At 45.5% G+C, this 21,709-nt stretch overlaps 3 protein-coding genes across 3 annotated transcripts; 1 reads left to right on the plus strand and 2 right to left on the minus strand.

Annotated features, from left to right (window-relative positions):
• The first annotated feature begins 7,922 nt into the window (after positions 1–7,922).
• LOC125548586 (F-box/FBD/LRR-repeat protein At1g13570) lies at positions 7,923–9,768 on the plus strand. The gene is made up of 3 exons (XM_048712156.2): positions 7,923–8,860; positions 8,954–9,109; positions 9,249–9,768. Exons 1-3 carry the CDS (start codon positions 8,048–8,050, stop codon positions 9,642–9,644), a joined length of 1,365 nt encoding a protein of 454 aa, XP_048568113.2. The 5' UTR covers positions 7,923–8,047; the 3' UTR covers positions 9,645–9,768.
• Positions 9,702–11,133, minus strand: LOC147980288 (uncharacterized). Its single transcript, XM_087547486.1, has 3 exons — positions 10,652–11,133; positions 10,460–10,551; positions 9,702–10,358 (listed from the first exon to the last, which is right to left on the minus strand). Exons 1-3 carry the CDS (start codon positions 10,912–10,914, stop codon positions 10,270–10,272), a joined length of 444 nt encoding a protein of 147 aa, XP_087403612.1. The 5' UTR covers positions 10,915–11,133; the 3' UTR covers positions 9,702–10,269.
• Positions 11,134–16,247: 5,114 nt separating this feature from the next.
• Positions 16,248–20,802, minus strand: LOC125544697 (uncharacterized). Its single transcript, XM_048708441.2, has 7 exons — positions 20,067–20,802; positions 19,534–19,773; positions 19,278–19,367; positions 18,564–18,713; positions 17,923–18,047; positions 17,036–17,165; positions 16,248–16,925 (listed from the first exon to the last, which is right to left on the minus strand). The coding sequence occupies exons 1-7, from the start codon at positions 20,652–20,654 to the stop codon at positions 16,800–16,802; spliced, it is 1,449 nt and encodes a 482-aa protein (XP_048564398.2). The 5' UTR covers positions 20,655–20,802; the 3' UTR covers positions 16,248–16,799.
• Positions 20,803–21,709: the final 907 nt, after the last annotated feature.

Genomic DNA, 21,709 nt, shown 5'->3' on the forward strand with positions numbered 1-21,709 from the left:
CTACTACATGGAAGGGGGGAATCCTACTCCCAGTGGGAGTAGGACTCCCCAGGGCGCGCCATAGTAGAGGGCCGACCCTCCCCTTCCTCCACTCCTTTATATACAGGGGAGGGGGCACCCCATGGACACACAAGTTGATCAGTTGATCTTTTAGCCGTGTGTGGTGCCCCCCTCCATCATAATCCACCTCGGTTATATCGTAGCGGTGCTTAGGCGAAGCCCTATTCCAGTAGCAACATCATCATCGTCATCATGCCGTTGTGCTGACGAAACTCTCCCACGAAGCTCTACTGGATCGTGAGTTCGCGAGACATCACCGAGCTGAACGTGTGCAGATCACGGAGGTGCCGTACGTTCGGTACTAGGATTGGTCAATCGTGAAGACGTATGACTACATCAACCGCGTTGTCATAACGCTTGCGCTTACGGTCTACAAGGGTATGTATACGATACTCTCCCCTCTCGTTGCTATACATCACCATGATCTTGCGTGTGCGTAGGAATTTTTTTGAAATTACTGCGTTCCCCAATAATATCTTCTACGCATAGACCTGGATCGGATGCCACTGAAGGGGAGCATAGCATGCAATTTCAAAAAATTCCTACGATCACGCAAGATTTATCTAGGAGATGCATAGCAACGAGAGGGGAGAGTGTGTCCACGTACCCTCGTAGACCGAAAGCGGAAGCGTTTAGTAACGCGGTTGATGAAGTCGAACATCTTCAGATCCAACAGATCCAAGTACCGTACGTACGACACCTCCATGTTCAGCACACGTTCAACACGATGGCGTCCCTCGAGCTCTTGATCCAGTACAGGGTCGAGGGAGAGTTTCGTTAGCACGACGGCGTGGTGATGGTGTTGATGATGTGATCCGCGCAGGGCTTCGCCTAAGCACTACGACAATATGACCGAGGTGGTAAACTATGGAGGGGGGCACCGCACACGGCTAAGACAATTGATGTTGTGCCTTTGGGGTGCCCCTTGTCCATGTCTATAAAGGAGGGGGGAGGAGGCCGGCCAAGAGGGTGAGTCCTACTAGGACTCCAAACCTAGTAGGATTCACCCCCCCCCTTCCTTCCAACGGAGAAGGGGAAAGGGGAAAGGAGGGAGAGTGAGAAGGAAAGAGGGGGCCGCACCCACTCCCCTTTTCCAATTCGGATTGGGGCAAGGGGGCGCGCCCCACCTCCTGTGGCATGCCTCCTCTCCTCCACTATGGCCCATCAGGCCCAATAACTTTCCCGGGGGGCGGTTCGGTAACCTCCAGGTACTCTGAAAAATCCCCGGTCTTCTTCGAAACCATTCTCGTGTCCGTATAAAACCTTCCAATATATCAATCTTTACCTCTTGACTATTTTGAGACTCCTCGTCATGTCCGTGATCTTATCCCGGACTCCGAACAAACTTCGGTCACCAAAACATATAACTCATAATACAAATCGTCATCGAACGTTAAGCGTGCGGACCCTACGGGTTCGAGAACTATGTAGACATGACCGAGACACATCTCCGATCAATAACCAATAGTGGAACCTGGATGCTCATATTGGCTCCTACATATTCTACGAAGATCTTTATCGGTCAAACCGCATAACAACATACGTTATTTCCTTTGTCATCAGTATGTTACTTGCCCGAGATTCGATCGTCGGTATCATCATACCTAGTTCAATCTCGTTACCGGAAAGTCTCTTTACTCGTTCCGTAATGCATAATCCCATAACTAACTCATTAGTCACATTGCTTGCAAGGCTTATAGTGATGTGCATTACCGAGAGGGCCCAGAGATATCTCTCCGATACATGAAGTGACAAATCTTAATCTCGATCTATGCCAACTCAACAAACACCATCAGAGACACCTGTAGAGCATCTTTATAATTACCCAGTTACGTTGAGACGTTTGATAACACACAAAGTGTTCCTCCGATATTCGGGAGTTGCATAATCTCATAGTCAAAGGAATGTGTATAAGTCATGAAGAAAGCAATAGCAATAAAACTAAACGATCATAATGCTAAGCTAAAGGATGGGTCTTGTCCATCAGATCATTCTCTAATGATGTGATCCCATTCATCAAGTGACAACACATGTCCATGGTTAGGAAACTTTAACCATCTTTGATTAACGAGCTAGTCAAGTAGAGGCATACTAGGGACACTCTGTTTGTCTATGTATTCACACAGGTACTAAGTTTCCGGTTAATACAATTCTAGCATGAATAATAAACATTTATCATGATATGAGGAAATCTAAATAACAACTTTATTATTGCCTCTAGGGTATATTTCCTTCAGTATGTGACCTTATCGACCCATCTTTAGGAGAGTGGGACATATAATTGGTGAATCAAATGTTATGGAAAGTGGATGGTCAAAGGATACTAGCTATTCCTCCCACGTGCATGAAATGGCAGATTATGTTGCTTGGAGTCCTACCAAGACGAGTATTTTCTCAATTCATTCAACCTACCAATTGGAATGGGATGGCTAGTTTGAACATAAGTTTCAAGCCTCCATGGGCTCGTCAACTCCTGGTGAGACATGTAATTTAGTTTGGAGTCTACAATGCCCAACAAAGACCCAGAATATTTATTTGGAGGGCCCTTCACAATGTGATCCCTTCTAGGGCAATCCTGGCAGCAAAAACATATGATGGTTAAAGTGCACTGTCTTGCGTATAATCTAGGCCCAGATAATATCCAGCATTTCATCTTCAAGTGCTCAAAATCAATGGAGGTATGGAGGCAGTTGGGTTTACATGATGTCATTAAAGAGCATGCTCAAAGTATTTATCATGCGAGGAGGTACTACAATACTTGTTATGCATGGAAGACTACGAAATTCAGATTCTAGTCCTGCCAAAACTAAGGGAATTGGTGGCTACTACAATGTGGTACATATGGTTCGAACACAGGAAAATTTACCATGGAGAGGATAGTCAAAACCCCTCACAGATCAATCTCGCGGTACGTGGCCTCTCAGCGAATTTCAGCATTGCTTGTATGCCGAAGGCCAAAGCCCGTATAGTTGCATGGAAGAAACCTAGGTCTAGTTATATGAAACTAAATGCATATGTAGGATCTGACTATGATTCACTTGAAGGGTCTGTGAGGGCTATTATCTGAGACCATAATGGAATGTTGTTATAGCAAACCAAAAAATAGAGATTTGTTATGACTCTTTCACAGATAAGGCCTTGGCAGTGTGATTGGGCCTGAACTTCGCACAAACGGTGGGTTGCAGCAAGCTTGAGATTAGTTCGAATAGCTCAAATGATGGGAATTCATCCATGATAGCTAATGCGACATTTGACAATTGTTATTTCATGTCACCTGATTTCAATCGTGCGATATATGATCATTGTAATAGAGAAACGTAATCAAGTAGCCCACGAACTAGCTAGGATGACTAAATTTTCTCCTTCTTATGTCTAGATGGATTCCGGATTCCGCACCGGATGCGGTGCTAACCCATCTTGTAAACGATGCAACAATTCTTGTAAGTGAATAAAGGAGAAGTTTGTCAAAAAATGTGTTTGTTTAGGGAATGCCATCATGCTTGCTTTATTGATTTGGTAAAATAGTTATATCGTTTGCGAAGGCATCAACCAGCAAACCTCGGGTTCATCTACCCAATTACAAACCTCATTATGATCAAAACAAAATTTAGCAATCATACGAGCTACCTTATTTGCTTCTCTATTACAATGCAAGAAATGAACAGATTCTATCATACCAGACAAAGTGAAGCATTCTGCATAAATTGCCGATGCTCCGTTCCCGATATTTAAGGGGTGGAGTAAGGGGGAAAGACTCGGGAAGGATGGAGCTCAACACAAGATAGTTACCTGGGGACTATCTCAGTGAATGTGGCAAAGATGCATCTCTCGAGTTGAAATTCAAGAAAGTCATTGAGAGCAAGGTAAGAAGGTGCAATAAGAAGCTTCAATCAGGTAGGCAATTGTTCGTTGCCTGAAACAGAGTGTGAAAGGGGTTTCAGAGCGACAGGAATAAGTATTTTGTCTGATACCAGAATTGGTGATCTATCGGAAGGTGGCTCGTGGATTACATACGAAACCAAGCGTGAGGAAAAACTTTTTAGAAACAGGGGTATACATGAGAGTCAGGTTTCGATCCTGTGGAACTGTGGGTTATGGGCCCACCATGTGGGTTAAAAGAAGGAAAGGCGTTATTCATTTTGCACGGTCATGATAGCAAGGCATGTCAGAGGGTAGCCTGCCAGTTATGTTGGCAACAATCATCGGTACCAAGGGCGAGGGACGAAGAGAACCATTTTCCTGCTCGTTGAACGAGGCGGGCCATTAGGCAAAGTTCTCGTCCATCGGTGGCTACCGGAATGTCATCAACAATAGTAACAGGGTCTTAATGACAGAGTGATACAACGAGGTGTTTACATAAGGAGGGAAATATTACGTCTTATATAATATAGATCACAATAAGGTTTAAACAAACCAATGGAAAGGAAAATGTAATTGTCAAATTAAACAGAACAATGGAAAGGAAAATGTGTTTAAACACATATTTCAGGGGTATATCCTTCCCAAGGACAAGCAGAGCATGATATCCATGACAATATAGAAGTATAAAACCATTTAGGTAAGGGGGAAGAAAATTCATGACATTACCCGTACAACGGTGTTTGGATAATTGAAAAGAAAATTTAGTATCGTGCTTCAAATGTTCTTTTTGGAGATCGGATTACCACAGACATGCTTTGAGATAGCATTGACATGGTTTCAAGCAAAGGTTAGACTTTGGATACACCAAGGATCCATCGGAAACAACTTAGAAAATAAGTCATACAATTTTAGTAGGGAAAAGATGAGGGTGCGGCCGACGGGCTCAGCCACAATCCATCAACATGCCAAAAAGGATGTATTTCCAAAATTATATGAACAAGTTTGTGTTGGGGAAGGCAAGAATGTTGTGATGATAACATAAATCATCGAGGGGGGAGGATTGTATTTCTCACCATGAATTCGACTGATATCCTGGAAAGCTCAGAATGTTGATGACGATCACAACACATTTGTCGAGAGATTTTATGAAGATGTAACCGATCGGCGATGACATCAAGTCAAAGATAAGATGAAGCGAAAGGTTATTGGAACCACGGGTACGACACAAACTCGAAATTAAGCTTGTTGTTTGAGGTGAAATGATAAGATGAGGAAGATCGACATAAGCTTAGCTCATCGTCGGAAGTTGCTCCGGGCATAAGGACCAGGTAGCATAGTTAAAATTAGCTCAATAATGATATAGCCGATCAGGCTAGGAATATGTGATGGGGTATAACGCTTCCCAGTATCAAGCACTAGGTGTAATGCCGGAAGGTAAATCAGAGTAGAGGTTGGACGGGGGAAATGATTTGCAGAGGTTAAGTAATTTTAACTTACCCAGTAAATGGGATCAAGGAGGAAATATGGTTGGGACCATAACTGCAAGGGATCCAATTTACGATACCGGAAGAATATTCAAATGATTAAATCTCCTTGCAAGAAGCTTTCATGATAAGTCCCACACCGTGTCCATGGGCATGAACACAAGGTTCAGGGTCGACTCCCACTTCTACAATGCATAACCTTTCATTTTACTTCTCGCTTTTGATGAAGCTGTAGTATTGAACACTTATCTGACGAAAAGCCAGTAGAGTATAACCCGCATAACTTTTGAGTTCACACAGATTAGGGAAGGCATAGGTTCAACCCATCGGGGCATCTTAGGAACATATATCATAAATTTCGAGAATAAATAACACAAGCTCGGTAGTAGAGCATGCTTGAGAAAGTGGAGGATACAATTTACCAAAAGCATTATGTATCCAAGGAAAAGCTCACAAGCTTATTGAATATGAAGGACGTTGTCGGATAAAATCCGAAAAAGGGGTCTGGTATGTTTTATCCTGAGCAAGCATTAGTCACCTTCATCGAATCGGATTCTATTTGGATGAAATGGGACCCATATCATTAGCTAACATCAACCCATTTCTCATGCTAGAGCCTCAGCCAAATGTGCATCAACTACATGGGGCATTGGAGAGTAGGAGGCCGCCAAAAAGACCCCATATTCATCTCTGATGACCGCACCCGTGGATCCTCTCAACTCATCAGCCAAAAACGATGCATCCATGTCAAAAAAAAGTGTGTTGATATAGCTCATGGTTTCGTTTTCTGTTGATATATTTTTTTTCGAGCAAATCGTTTTCTGTTGATGGAATCTCAAAAAACCGGCCTTTTTTACGAGATCAAAACCGGCCAATTTTTTTTGTTTTGAGGAGATTGAAACCGGGCCATACTTGGACCTGGAGTCCTACACGGATCAGCCTTTAAAACCCAAACTCCCTTTTTTCGAACCGGGCTATACCCCTTTCCATTGCAAATGAACGGAAATACAGAGTTCAGAAACATGTCAGGAGGAGGGAAAGAGGTAAAGCGAGTCCGGGCACTGCCAGGAAACCCACTACATTCGCCCGCCATCGAAACGAATGTCATGGGGCGAAAACCTAGACAGCACCGAATATCCACGGCAAACACCCATAAGTTTTAGTTACAGACCGAGACATGAGACACTCGCAAAAGAACCAAAACGCCACCACATGATCGTACGGTCGCCCAGCTCCAGCCAACGAGGTATTGCAGCCCTTCAATCTCCTCCGATCGCCACCCCCGCCGCATTGCACATCTCCATCATGCGCATCGTGCTCGACCTGATCATCTCAGCACCACTTCGCAGCTCCTTGGCGCCCTCCTCTTCCTGCAGTCCTGTCCAGTACAGTAGGAAAGAACACATGGAGAAAACAATCTCAAAAGGCGTTTTGATAATCTTTTTTTCGAATGTAACTCGATTTCGAGCTAGCCAAATGGCCCAGCAAGCAGCAGCCAAGCCCACCGTATAGTACTTTTGTCCATCAGGAAGAAAAGTGTGACACCAAGCAAAATATTGCCAGTAGCTATTCGGGCACATCTCAGTACCCAGAACCATCCCAACGCATCTCCAGATCACTTTAGCAACAGGGCAAGTAAAAAACAGATGTTGGGAGTTTTCCAACTCATTACAGAAAGAGCATGTGGGATTCCCAGTCCATTTCCTCGTTCTCATAACTTGTCTAGTGAGCATAGCGTCCTGGGACAGTTGCCACATGAAGATTTTGATTTTGAGAGGGATCTTAGCTCTCCAAATCCATCTATAATGGCAACCACTAAGAGGGTTTTCAAGCCATTTATACACAGATTTAGTGGAGAATTTGCCATTGCTATTAAGCCCCCAGTAGACCCGGTCCACACCCTGACTCAATTGGATATTATTGATCATTTTGTTTATTTCCTCCCATTGACGAGATAATTCAGGGGTGAGTCTTCTTCTAAAGAAATAGTGGACGTCCACAGACTTGAAACTATCAATAGTGCAATCCTGATTATTGCAGATCTCAAACAGCGAAGGGTAGAGGGTCTGAAAAGGACTCAACCCGTTTATGGGATCTTTCCAGACTCTAACAAGGTCACCAGATTCCAAATGAATTTTCCTACCTACCAAATAGATATCTTTGACTTTAAGCAGGGCTTTCCAACAGGGGGAATCAGAAAATTTGGGCTTTACCGACGCCACAGATTTATTAGTCAGGTAACGCGCCCGAACAATATCTTACCACATACCCGTTTGGGTCTCTAGTTTCCACCACCATTTGACCATCAAACTAACATTCTGCTTGTGTAAATCCTTTACACCCAGGCCACCCTTATCTCTGGATCTGCAGATCCTATCCCATCTAACCAGATGGTACCTCCTCTTTTTATTGCAGCCTTGCCAGAAAAACTTTCTTCTGTGTCTGTCTAAGCGCTCAATGAAAGTTTTATTCATGAGCCATATAGACATATGATATAAGGATAGTTGGGTGACTACGAGTCCAGTAAGGTCAGCTTCAAAACCCAAACTCCCTAGTCGATCCACAGCCGCACCGGCGCAGCAATACCTAGGATCGCACTTGTCTCAAAAAAAAAAAACTTGGATCGCACAAATTCACCGGAGATGGCGGCCGCCGTCGGGGACGACCTCCTCCTCGACCGCCTCAGTGATCTCCCGGACATCATCCTGGTGACCATCCTCTCCCGCCTCGACATGGACGAAGCGGCGAGGTGTTCAATCCTCAGCTCTCGCTGGCGCCGCCTCTTCCCATCCACCCTCCTCGATTTCAAGGCCGGCAGTATTCGCCGCGACAGGGCCGTCGAGGCCGTCACCTCCATCCTCGCCGCCCACCCCACCGAGCCCGTGCGCTCATTCAGCACGTACAGGCTCTCCTTCCGCCGCCAGGACGAGGACGCCGTCGACGGCTGGCTCCGGGATCTGGCCAACCGCGGCATCGAAAAACTCGTCCTCTACTTCAACGAGAAGCGGCAGCAGAAGGTCCCGGAATCCCTCTTCGCCTGCGCATCCCTGAAGCGCCTCAAGGTGATTAACGGCACCTTCCCTGACGCCACCGAGGCCGCCGCATCCCTCGCCGTCCTCGCCAAGATCGACCTGTCCGACGTCAAGATCTCCGAGGACTCGCTGAACTCCCTGCTCTCGAACTGCAGGGCGCTGGAGCGCCTGAAGATCACTTCCATCAGCAAGTGCGACCGCCTCCATATTCGGTCTCGGAGCCTCAAGGTCCTGAACACCAGTGGCGACTTCAAGGAGCTCTTCATTGACGACGCTCCCGACCTGGAGCAGGTGCTCGGCTACTACCTGAACAGCAGATCGGTCATAATCAAGATCGCGCACGCTCCAAAGCTGGAGTTCTTGGGCTACCTCGGCATGAATAACGATATTGAGTTTGGAAACACCAAGTTCACCAAGTTCAGGGTAAGCTTAATTACTAATGAAGCAACCAGAGATTGACCTTGCAATCGCTTCCTGTAAATACTTAATTGACCATTCTAATTGATGCAAATCCAGGAAAAGAACATTCATGCTGAGACCATTATGCCAAGCCTCAAGACTCTAGCCGTCGACCTGATGCACACGCCGGACGGGCACATCAACGAACATTACATCAACTGGGTTATGCAGCTGCTCAAGGTGTTCCCTTGCTTGGAGACGATCTACATCAAGGTAAATTGTTCTGACTGGTCACTGAATTGTTTATATCAGATATCATCTACTCCATGTTGTCCCTTGCAATGATGGACCGCGCATGTTTGCCCAAATTTGCATTGGTGGATCCTATTCCTGATTGAAATTTTTGTAACAGTCAGACTCTTGGTCCGAGGCTCGAGACGGCTCCCCGGGGTCATGGGACGTCCTGTCATCCGTTCCTTGCTTGGACAACCACCTCGAGAAGGTGGTGTTCGAAGTTTACCGAGGGCAGGAGTGGCAGAGGGACATGGCCAAGTTCCTTCATGGGAGGAGCAGGTTCCTCAAGACCATGGAGTTCCACTGCATGGACGATACTTCAAGAGAGGATTATGGCAGGGCTCCTACTGAAGAATGGGTGAGGAAGCAGCAGGAGCTCTTGTGCCTCGACAGCCGGGCCGCGAGAGATGCTCGTTTCCTCTTCTTCAAGAGTCAGCTGGTGGTCAACCATCATGAGTTCAGTCATAACGAGTCGTACCAGAGGGGTTATTATCGTGACATGTATAAGCTTTAATAAAGGAGTCTGTTATCTGCATAGAGTTGGCACACTTAAGTTACATTCTTTATTGTGGTTTTCTTATAGCGACTTTATTGTGAAAATTGAGAATTCAAGATAGACTGTGTTTCTAGTTGTCAAATTATTGTGGCTGAAGCATAGGGAGTTGTCTAACTTAAAATTTAGGATTGCCTATAGCGCAGTTGCCTGGTATATTTTCTAAGGGTGCGGTCAATTTGGCTCGTCGCTTTCTTCAAGCTCAACCCACCATAGCTCTGCCGTCTGCCATCGCCGCCTCTCGCTAGCTCTAGGCTCGACTGAGCATGAATCAGAGGAAATTGCTGAAAAATTGACTGTGGTTCAAACAAATCAGATCACCTGGGCTACCGAAAATCTGCATAAAATTGTATAACAAAGCCCTCAGATATCATAAGCTTAGACATGAAGTAGAACTTTCTGAATCATTTGTCACATCCGGTGGTGCTTTATTCATTATTTCCCATGTACTATTTGCTGTGAACTTGCAAGCGTTTTCTTTTTCAGGGTACAGTACAAACTTAACAGTTGGTGCAACAAATCGCCCAGGACTTCATAGTGACATGTTTCAGGTCGTAGTGATAGCAGTTGGGTAAACATTTGATCTTCAGACATTCTCTTCAAAGAATCGAGGCAAGCGACCGTCGTTGTCCACATAGTACGTCTTGTCCTTGAAGGTTGCAATGCCCTCCTTCCCTGCACAAGCCAAGCAAAAAAGCTGAGCCAAATGCAAAACCGACACCAGCTCTCTGAATGCATCTAACGGAAGAAATTGGTGGATAATCAGCCGCGCTCACCTGCTAACTGGTCCGCTTGATCACATGTGAGCCTCGCCGCGAACCCGAGACCGCTATAGTGGTAGATCATGGCCTTCTTTGCCTCCTCCGTGCTGCAGAAACATCAAAAATGTCATCGATCACCTAAGAGAAGGACGGATGCTGTGCGCTGTGGACGCGGAAATGTTGCTTGCCACACAACTCACAACCAACCTTCCGACGACGGAGGCGAGCAGCCGGACGTCGTAGTCCACGGAGTCGACGTAACCAGCGCGGCTGACAAAGACTATGTACACGTTGTAGTCGGAGGCGTGCACGTCGGGGCCGGGGGCCAAGGCCGAGGGCGCGGCGGCGGGTGAGGCGAGGAGGACGTCGGGGGTGAGCACGTCCACGACTGGCCTGGCCATGGCGGAGGGTGAGGAGAGGAGGAAGAGGACGAGGAGAAGGGACACCAAAGTGGAGGGAGCGGTCTCCATCGCTGCGTCCGACGCTGAAGAGAAGGGCTCTGCCTTTCACTTGCACCACTTGCGATCTGGTTCAGGTGATGTGTGAAGCTTCCGTTGCTTATATATGGCCAAGGGTGATAGCCAGTTACAACTCTCGGTTTTACTTCGAGCGCTTAGAACTACTCGTTAATGCAAGAACTGAAACTTAGCTTATTATTACTTCATAGGGAGTTACGGGACGCACTTCTAACTCAGGTTAATAACGTCGCAGAGTTATTATCATCGCAAGAGGTTACGCCTCATATGACACGCATATCTCCTCTCTCAAGGATTTTCGGCTATGTTGCAAAATCCTGAAAATCGCGGTAGGCTGAAAGGAACCAAAATCTGCAATGCAGCCCCGAGCGTAAGCCATCTTCTCTTTGCCGATGGCTTGCTCCTGCTACTGCTAGGAGCAAACGCAAAAAACTGCGGCCAAACTTTAGCGAGAGATTCTCATCAGAGGCTGGAAAAAGGATTAAAACATAAAGGCAGCGACATAAGCCATCCCTTTATATGCCATGGGCCATGGCCTGCTTTGATCTCACCAAATCACTTTGTGATGCTATCAGTTCAATGATCGGAAGATGCTAGTGGAGTCAGTCAAATTGATAAAGAGAACAAGGTCCATTGGATCGGATTGGAGAAACCAACAAGACCAAAGAAAGATGGATGACTGGGTTTTAGAGACTTGTACTCTTCCAAATTTCCAGTCTAGCCATGTTGGCAAGCGAGGCACGAAAAAGTACACATAACTCTTACTCTCTATGTACTCAAGTCCTTTCAGCGCAAATCTTCGCAAACAAATAATGTAAGTTTATTTGTGCCAAGGGACATCACTAGAAGAGCCACCTCCCGAGAGGGTAAGAACCTCGTCACTTTAAGTGGTCTAATTGATAGATCGTTTTCTGAAATGTAAATCTGAAAGAGCCATATGGAGGGCAACGCTACTGGTAGATTGTGGGCTGAAACTAGTTAAATGCCCGATTTTACAAACAGGAAGATAATGGTATGACTACGAAATACGAAATGTTTCCTCCATGATGTAAGAAATCATGCAGCTGAAAGAGGATTTGATGGCATGAACGAAATAAGGCCAAACTGGGAGATAAAATCACATCACCTGATGAGGTTGTGTGTTCAGTTTAGCTGCATTTTCTGAAGATTCTCAAAAAAACTGCATTTTCTGAATACATGGAGCGCTATCTAAAAGAGAACAAAAAAAAAACAGGTCTGGACTCCTCCTCCAAGTGATTTTTGAGGAAAAAAAACAGGTCTGGAGCGCTATCAAAAAAACATGGAGCTTTTGGGCTGGCGGATGGGGCTTCACCATTAAAAATGACCTAGGGACCGTGCAGGAGGTGGGAATTTGCTTTACTATTAAATGACTAAGGGCTTATGCCGATAGCAGGAGCTGGGAGTTTGGTGAACATAGTTCACCCTCTCCATGCTAAGGCGCAAAGGGGGTGTCAAAGAATGATCTTAGGGCACAGATGCAGCGGCTCCGAAGCAGGCTGTCACTAAGGATGCATATGCTCTTATCCTCCTTTTTTTGTGTGAATGGATGCTCTTATCCTTGTAATCGTGTAAAATAGTACCCTCTCCGCTCACAAATATAAGATAGTTTTGGATATTTAGTATGAACTACATACAAACTGAAATGAGTAAACAAACACAGTAAAACATGTTTGTATACATCCGATTTAGGGAAAGTTAGATCATCTTATATTTGTAACAGAGGGAGTAGTAACTTGTAACCGTTATCATTGGCAGACCGTACCGCGGCAGTGCATGCTGAAATGCATATATGGGACAGAGAGATCCTTAAGGCGCCTCACAAACGTCTTAAAGATTTGAAGGCGGAGCTGGAAAATTTGCGGTTGGGCCCTCTCACTGACGAGTCGGCGAGCCAGCAAAGAATCTTGTAATTGAGATCGAGGAAAACCTAGAAAAGGAGGAATTTTATTGGGTTCAACGAAGCCGTGCAAACTGGCTGAAATTTGGAGATCGCAATACCAATTTTTTCAATAATTTCGCCACTGCACGGAAAAAAAGAAATCATATCCGATGGCTTATGAATGATAACGGTACATGGCTAGAAGATAATGAGTCTATGAGAAGTTTAATCTTAGATTACTTCCAGCATCTTTTTTCTTCAGAAGTTGGTTTACCTGACGACAGAGTCTTGAATAAAGTGAAACATTGTGTAACAGGATTACATGAATGAAACTCTTTTAGCACCTTACACAGCGGAGGAAGTGAAGAATGCTCTTTTTAGCATTGGTGACTTAAAGGCCCGGGGCCGGATGGGCTACATGCCATTTTCTATAAAAAGTTCTGGCCTATCCTAGGCGAGGACTTGATAAGGGAAATGCTTCAGGCAGTAAACAGTGGTGTAATACCGGAGGGATGGAATCAGACCACTAGACCACTATCGTTCTTATACCCAAAGTTGACAATCCAAAGAAGGTAACCCGGTTTCCACCAATAAGTCTTTGCAATGTTGTCTATAAGGTAATATCTAAAATGTTGGCAGCAAGACTGAAACTGTTATTGCCTGATATAATTAGTGAGATGCGGAGTGCCTTTGTCCCCGGTTGGATTATCACTGATAATGTTATTGTTGCTTATGAGTGTTTACACACAATGAAAAAAAAAGACAGGAAAAGTGGGCACATGTGCGGTAAAACTGGATATGCACAAGGCGTACGACAGAGTTGAATGGGTCTTTTTGAAAGCAATCTTGGGGAAGCTTGGTTTTGGTCATAGATGGATTTGGCTGGTCATGGCGTGCGTCACTTCTGTTGAATACAAAGTACGGCTTAATTCTAATGAAACTTTACCGTTCTCCCCAACAAGAGGTCTTAGGCAGGGGGATCCCCTGTCTCCCTATCTATTTTTGCTTTGTGTCGAAGGCCTATCTGCGCTCATTACCTATGAGGAGGCGGCTGGTAATTTGAATGGTGTTCAGGTCTGTCGTGACTCTCCCAGAATTTCTCATTTATTGTTTGTTGATGATTCACTTATATTGATGAAAGCAGACGAGTTAAATGCCCAGACTTTGAGAACGATATTGGATGAGTATTGTTCGGCTTCCGGACAATTGGTAAGCGAGGCCAAATGCTCTATTTTTTTAGTCCCAATACGGATGTGGAGGTTAAAGCTGAGATATGTCAAATACTGAATATTATGAAGGAATCACTGTCGGATAAATATTTGGGGCTCCCCTCTATGATTGGTGTTGACCGGGTTAATTGTTTCAAACACTTAATAGAGAGGATCCAGAAATTGGTAAATGTATGGAAAGAGAGAGCCCTCTCCTTTGGAGGTAAGGACGCCTTATTGAAAGCGGTGGCCCAAGCCATCCCTACGTACGCGATGAGTGTGTTTAAATTCCCGAAGAAAATTTGTAAGGAGATCACTGATGCAATGTCGCAATATTGGTGAGGTGACGAGGATGACCAACGTAGGATGCATTGGTTTGCATGGTGGAAAATGTGTGTACCGAAGGAGCAAGGAGGTATGGGTTTTCGTGACGTTCACAGTTTCAATTTGACGATGCTGGCAAAACAGTGTTGGAGGTTGATTGAGAACAATGAATTATTGTGTGCTAGAGTGTTGAGAGCTAGATATTACCCCAGTGGGGATATTCTTAACTATGAATTAAAAAAAGGGTCATCGTATGTATGGCGGAGTATAACGGCAGGGATCCAAACCTTCAAGAAGGGATGCATTTGGAGAGTAGGAGATGGTGCAAAAATAGATATTTTGAGTGATTGTTGGATCCCAAGCAGTGCATCAAGGAAAGTGGTGACAATAAGGGGTAATCAACTATTGTCAAGAGTGAATGATCTTATAAACCCAGTTACGGGGGAGTGGGATGAACAACTTATCCGCGACAACTTTTGGCATATTGATGCAGAGCGTATTCTGCAGGTTCCACTACACCATCAGGTAATGGAGGATTATGTTGCATGGCACCTTACAAAAAGCGGGATTTTCTCAGTACGGTCAGCCTACTACAGAGAACGGAAGGATACATACAATGATAGCACTAGTCTGAGTCGCCATGGTGGTTCCCAGCCACACCCGGTATGGAGGAAAATTTGGAGTCTAAGATTGCTGGGAAAAAATAAGATCTTCCTATGGAGATGTCTACATAATGATATTCCTTGTTTTTGTGTTCTTGCAAACTGTCACATTGGCAGTATTTCTCAATGCCCAATTTACAAAGCAGGAGCAGAAGATATCAAGCATGCTTTATTTAACTGCGTGAGAGCAAAGGCAGTATGGGCTGCCCTTGGGATTGAGAGGGTCGTACATGATGCGTCGCTTGTTGATCGCTTGGGTTCCGGCGTGCCGGAATTTCTCTTATGTGATCAATCGACGCAACACAATTATGATGACTCGATAGAGCTTCCAGAGTTGATAGCTACATCGAGCTGGTTCGTATGATGGCAGCGTAGACAGCAGGTCAGAAGGGAGGAAGTGCAGACGTTGTTGCGATCTGCGCTAGCCATCCATGCATTGGCTCTTAACTTCACACAAGTGGCAGTGAAACAAACTACTGCACCTAGACGGAACACATGGCCCATTGTCTTCGCAGCGCAACAAATTCTAAACGTTGATGCGTCTTTTATTGAGGATCTGCATACAGGGTCATGTGGGGCGATAGTTAGAGCCCATAGAGATAATTTCATTGTTGCTTCTACTTCTCGCCTTGAGCATGTGGCAGATGTGTCTCTGCGGAAGCGGCGGCACTACTTGAAGGTTTAAAGTTACTTCAGAGTATGGGGTGCAATAATGTCTTGGTGAGGATGGATAATTCTGTTGTGGTCGATGCTATACATCTGAATGAGGGACATTCTATGGTGACGGCTTCAGTTTTAGATGATTGCGGAGAGTTATTACGAGGGTTCTGAAAGGTTAGTATTAAGCACTGTAACAGAGAATCAAATGTAGTTACTCATGAGCTAGCTGAATGGGGGCGTGCAAACACCCCTTCTTTATGGGTGGATGCACCTCCGGTTACTATTGCTAAATTTTTAATAGACAATGTAAGCATTATTTGAGGTTAATAAAGCTAGCCATGAAGGCCTTTCCGTAAAAAAAAACCTTGTAAACGGGCTAGTAATATTTCAGCACATTGCATATGGTGCAAAGTATGCAGCAGGAAAGCCACCAAGTCATGTAGAACACCTTGTAGCTGGCACCACATCCAACTTGTTAAGTTGACGGATTACGTTGTGTTCAACCCTCTTAATTTTAGTGCAAGAGACTTGAGTTCTCAAAGTTCAATATCCGACAGTCAGACGGCATACAACTAGGCAAGGCAGAATAGATTTGACAGTTCCACCAAAGTACTCCAATTCTTTAGTTAGGGTTACATGTAGAGGAATACAAGAGTGCAGGGAGAAAAACAAGCACGCCAATTCATCCACCCAAGTTCACCTTTGTCACAAAATAAGCACCAATCAACAGCGGTGGAGACAAAAATCCAGCGTAAGTCACAAAATTGGCAGACAATCCAGCACCAACAACTATCCAATTTGCCAATCTTCTTTGCATGACACATATGCAGTCCACAAGCATTTCTTTTGCCACCTTACAAACGGCGAACTAGGCTTGAGCTTATTTTATCTCTACTTCCCTTAGGAAGTGCTTGAACTCGTGATTACTTCACCAGTCTCTTCGGGTCCTTACATATGTAATAGACCGGTTGATTTGCTAAGTCAAGACACTATGGACACAAGAACAAGCTGCATCTCACTTCCGCATACATGTAACAGGCCGATGCGCTATCCCAGCAGGGGTGGAACATCAAGATTAGTGGTGGTGTTATGTACAATGGGTATGTACAACTCCTGCGCAGGACTTCAAATCTCGAAACCGCCATTTAATTGCACAGATAAAGATGGCCTTCCAATGTTATTTAGAGGTGTTTCCAACGTGACTACTACTCCAGAACTGCCCACTTGACCGTTCCACTTTGACCGCCCAATCTGCCATATATAGGTGTACAGTTAGAGCGAATGTATAATCGAAGCTACAACCAAACTGTGGTATTAGAAAAGAATCGAGCAGATGCCTTGTTTCAATGAGGAAAACTTACAGAAAGAGCAGTAAAAGCTGATGGATTTCTTGAGCAGGATAAACCACACATCACATTTAGTTCCTCCTTTAATGAATGGATGACCTCTGCACGTACCCCAGGATCACTTCCTCCAAATGTAGGGCATACACTGTAGAGTAGAATGCCATGAAGAGTGTTAAAACAAAAACAAAAATACAAGGATGAGCAAAACTAAACTAACCCCCCAGCACAGAGGACTTAATTTTAGTCTAATAACACAAGAGGATGTAAGTTGATCAATGGCATCTGCTTAGCAGTCTCTTGGTCACTCGAGGGTAAACGTTAAGAAAAACAGCACTGTCCACCCAGAGGCCCGTAGTTTTAGTACTCCCTCCGTCCGGAAATACTTGTCAGAGAAATGAATGTATTTAGATGTATTTTAATTCTAGATACATCCATTTATGCCACAAGTAATTCCGGACGAAGGGAGTACTAAAATGAGCCAGCCATGCAAAAGCAAACATTTAACAAAATCCCTTAAAGCCGATACCATCCAGCATCGAAAGAATTTCTCATGTTCCACAAGATTAATGCATACAAAAAAGAAGCAGCACATAATTATTCTATGTAGTGAGAAAAATAACAATAGAAGATTCTGGTCTATCAGAAGTTCAAAACTTTGATCATTAGCAATGGAAGATTCTGATCTATCCTAGCAATTCATTTATCAAAAAGGAATGCAATGCTGCATCAAAGAAAAAAGCTGCAATGAAGCGTGCTTTTAGCATCATATCAACACATCTAAGATAGTAGCAAACATCACAAAACAATTGTCATTCACATTCTAACTCATTTGACCATATAATATAGGGCAAGATGTAACAACAGAAGGCCCCACAATTATCCAAATGCTTTCAGTGAATTACCTGACTTGTATGCTGGGCCTCACCATAAGACCAGATCTCTTATATGCCAAGGCTTGAGTAACTCCAAGTGAAAGAGATTTGTCAGGCCATTGAAACATAGGAGTGAACCTTGTGCCTCGCTTGTTCTTGAATAAGGAAGAAAAAAATAAGAGTAAGGTTGAAGGTTAACAAAGGTAAAACTTGTGCTAACTAATATTGAAAAAATGCAGTGCAAGAGAATTAAGAGAGAAGTCACTTTGGTTCTTAAGAACATGAAAAGATCACTGTAACAGAATAGATCATCAATATTTGTTCTTGTGTCACAAGAAATGAAAGATAGGACGAATACGGTAATGTGCAAATTTATGTGCAGCTCCCTGTATGATAAAATGTCACCAGACCACATCTGACATGGATAGTGTTTTTGCAAACAAATCACTGTATTATCAATTAATTATTAGAGCAGAATTCCAATCAGACACTGGTCAAATGCTTAGAACTTATAACTTTGCTCTACATATGACTAGCAGAATTTTATTTTCAGAAATGGCAGCAGAAATGCAATCTTCAAGGAGAAGCTCACAACCCATTGGCATTGACTTACAGAAAACAGTACATTTTGATGATACAAATGACCTTACGGGAACTAAGGAAACACTAACCTTGCAAGAGAAGCTCATTCTTGTTTCTCCTGGGAATTTCCCGTGAGCTTGAAGCAACCCACCAAACAACGGAACAAAACCACTCGCTGTTATCCCTTCTCCAGCAACATACGTTACTTGCCCATTAGGGAACTGTAGATCCATGAAGGACTGTAACAAAAAGATGTCATTCTATTAGATAAAAACCAACTTATAACAATAAATATCCCAACTAAGTTAGCCTGTTAATAATTTTAAAAGCATGGTTAGCATTGTGAATGGCGTAGATATTTTATACTCCCTCCGTTCGGAATTACTTGTCACAGAAATGGATGTATCTAGACGTATTTAGTTCTAGATACATCCATATCCGAGACAAGTAATTCCGAACGGAGGGAGTAGAATGCAAGACTCCTCACCAATTCTACTGGCCAGTGAAAAATGCTGGCACACTAGTTGTGCAGAACAGAACTATTACTCACTGGTTATCAGACGGAATAAAGATCCAAAGAAATCAACTGGACAGGCTTTTCTAGCAAATAACAAGATGTGCAATATCCACTAACCAAAGAACTATGGCAGCATATATGATTCATCCCGCTACTATAATGCAAAGAAAGCACATCGGAAAGCCCAAAGCCCCAAACAGTGCCGATTTCCAACTCAACACATCACAGCACATGAGAATAACTGTAGTACACAGAAACTTTAATAAAAAAACATGCTCATACTTACGCAAGCTACTGGGTTAAGACACATCATCGACATCATCAGCCATCTTCTCTGTTTCGACCAAATAGCTGGGCAGAGGGAATGCACTCCATTCTGCATATGAAACAACCACTTTTCAGTAAAAGATCCAGGATATATAATACGGCGTAGCATATAAGAAAACGAAGAGAACATGAATTTCCATAAAACAAAAGCATGTACCAAATAATGAATGAATGGGTTTAACATATTGGGAGAAGGCGACATAAAGGATATGTACCTTGCGATCATAGCCATACCACAGCAGATGTTGCTTTGACAGATGAACAGGCAATAGGAGTGTTGAGTCACGAACAAATAGCAAAGGCCCCAACTGAACAAGGTAAAGGGGCGAAGTATCGTTTCCAGAAGTTGAACCGCTGCGTGATGCCTCTAGCCTCCACAGGTCTCCACGTGCAACAACAGAACTCTCAATATCATTGTTCCTGGTGTTGTATGTCGCTGACATATTTACGGTACCCTGAACGTTCATCAAGAGAAGAGCAAAGTATTATGTCATGGCATGCCTGCAAAGACGGCTTGGCTCTAAACAAGCAGAGGGATAATAATAAGATTCACATAATACCAACAATTCAAGTCCATCAAAATTCTAAGGTTTAGCTTACATATTCTAGACACTTCAGGGATAATAAGATTGTGATGATTCTAAGATTTTAGTACTTTCAATGGGAGTAAAGCCTGTATTAAGGCTGTGAGATGCAAACATACTGAAACCCACAATAGAACTAGGAGTAGGAAGCAGTTGAATCGTACCTTGGACTTCTTAAAGTTTCCGAGGGTTCCGATTTCGCAGCCATATCCGTCATCGTCTTCATCGAGGTCGTCCCCGCTTCTAACACCACTGACAGTCGACGCGGCAGCGCTTCCAGTGGCCGCGGCCGCAGCGGCGGCGGCCGCCTCGAGAGGGCATCTATCGACGGCCCTCTCCGAGGAGAGGAGGCCGACGGCCCCGTCCGCAGAAGGGGGCGGGTGCAGCTTGCGGCGGCGGATCTGGGCGCCCCGGAAGGGCACGGGCAGCTGGCGCACGGCGTGCTGCACGGCCCCGCCGACGGACGTGCCGATCTCGACGCCGGCCTGGCCGAGCCTGCCGCCGATGTCGATGACGGAGGCGACGGCGGCGGTGGGGAAGAAGTCCTTCCCGCCGGCGGCGGCGGCCCCCCGCGCGGCGCCGAAGGGCACGACGGGGAGGTCGATCTCGAAGGGCATGAGCTTGTGCGAGACGGGCGGCCACGGGAACTGCGGCGGCGCCTGCAGCAGGCCCGTGAAGCCCTGCGCGAGGCGGTCGGCGATGTCCTGGCCGTGCCGCTGCACCCCCTCCCACGCCTCGAAGGAGATCTCCATGCCTCGGGGGGATCCCCTCGGAGCGCAGATTCCGGGCGCGGTCGAAGGGGGTGATGGAATCGGAGCGGCGAGGGCGGAGGCGGGGCGGGTGGAGGGGGGAGTCGAATGGGGAAAGGTGGAGGAGGAGGAGGGGGAGGGAGAGGCGGGCGGGCGGGCGACGCCGACGCGTTGATAATAATAGTCGGGCTAGTGGTGAGGGTGGGGGGACGGGGAGGGGGGAGGGGATAATGGGGCTTGACCTGGTCGACGTGGATCCACGGGCGCGAGGGGTCACTGGCACCGATTCGGCCGCGTGGCCCCGACGCCGCTTCGGCTCACCGCGCCGGAGTGGATAAGAACGGCCGGCGCCCCGCGACAACCAAACCAACGCCGGGGCGCGCACGCCGACCTGCTCCTGCTTATTCGCCGCTCCGTTTCACTTTCACCTCTCTCTTTTTTTTATATATATAAACCCGTTTCACTTTTACCTCTGTTGTTGTGAGAGGGGGGGAAAAACCGTGGATAACAGCAATCTGCTGGGGGGATTCGGTCGGTTTTTTTGTTTGGTTTGGCTGGGTTGCGGCTGGGCTAGCGTGTTGGGTTCGGAATAGAATGCCACCGGACCGGGCTTGGGCAGAAATGTTGGTGCTGTCCCCCCGCGTGCCGTGCGGTGCACGCATGCACGCGCGTTGTCTCTCCTGGGTTAGGAGGGCGCGCTCTCGTTGTCTCCCCGGATTGGGTGAAGTCTGAAAAAAACCTTAAACTCATACACCTTGCCGGAATTGAACACCTTTCAATCCCTGAAATCTGCACCCTATACTCATCAATCCCGGTCAAGATCGACCCCAAACCTGTTTGGTGAAAAAATGATTCCGACCAGGATCAGAGGCTATTCTCACATCTATGCCCATTATCTTCATCCACTGACCAACCATGACAACGAGCCATGGTTGTGTGCAGGTCCTCGTCTCCTCGAGCTCGTAGCCTTGGTGCGCCCATAAAAAATCATGTTCGTCAGGCGCTGTTTGGATGCAGAGGTCGACGGCCTCGGACGTGTGGTACCCGCTGAGCTCGCC

This window comes from Triticum urartu, chromosome 3A, assembly GCF_056163025.1.
Source record: "Triticum urartu cultivar PI428250 chromosome 3A, HENAU_Tu73, whole genome shotgun sequence".
Taxonomy (NCBI): domain Eukaryota; kingdom Viridiplantae; phylum Streptophyta; class Magnoliopsida; order Poales; family Poaceae; genus Triticum; species Triticum urartu.

Coding starts and splice junctions, on each gene's coding strand:
- LOC125544697 (XM_048708441.2), bottom strand. CDS start 20,654: ATGGAGATCTCCTTCGAGGCGTGGGAGGGGGTGCAGCGGCACGGCCAG. Junction 17,166..17,922: donor AGGCCCAGCATACAAGTCAG/GTAATTCACTGA, acceptor TCTACTCTACAG/TGTATGCCCTACATTTGGAG. Junction 16,926..17,035: donor CAGCTTTTACTGCTCTTTCT/GTAAGTTTTCCT, acceptor TATATATGGCAG/ATTGGGCGGTCAAAGTGGAA.
- LOC125548586 (XM_048712156.2), top strand. CDS start 8,048: ATGGCGGCCGCCGTCGGGGACGACCTCCTCCTCGACCGCCTCAGTGAT. Junction 8,861..8,953: donor CCAAGTTCACCAAGTTCAGG/GTAAGCTTAATT, acceptor ATGCAAATCCAG/GAAAAGAACATTCATGCTGA. Junction 9,110..9,248: donor TGGAGACGATCTACATCAAG/GTAAATTGTTCT, acceptor TTTTTGTAACAG/TCAGACTCTTGGTCCGAGGC.
- LOC147980288 (XM_087547486.1), bottom strand. CDS start 10,914: ATGGAGACCGCTCCCTCCACTTTGGTGTCCCTTCTCCTCGTCCTCTTC. Junction 10,552..10,651: donor CTCGCCTCCGTCGTCGGAAG/GTTGGTTGTGAG, acceptor ATGTTTCTGCAG/CACGGAGGAGGCAAAGAAGG. Junction 10,359..10,459: donor TCAAGCGGACCAGTTAGCAG/GTGAGCGCGGCT, acceptor TGGCTTGTGCAG/GGAAGGAGGGCATTGCAACC.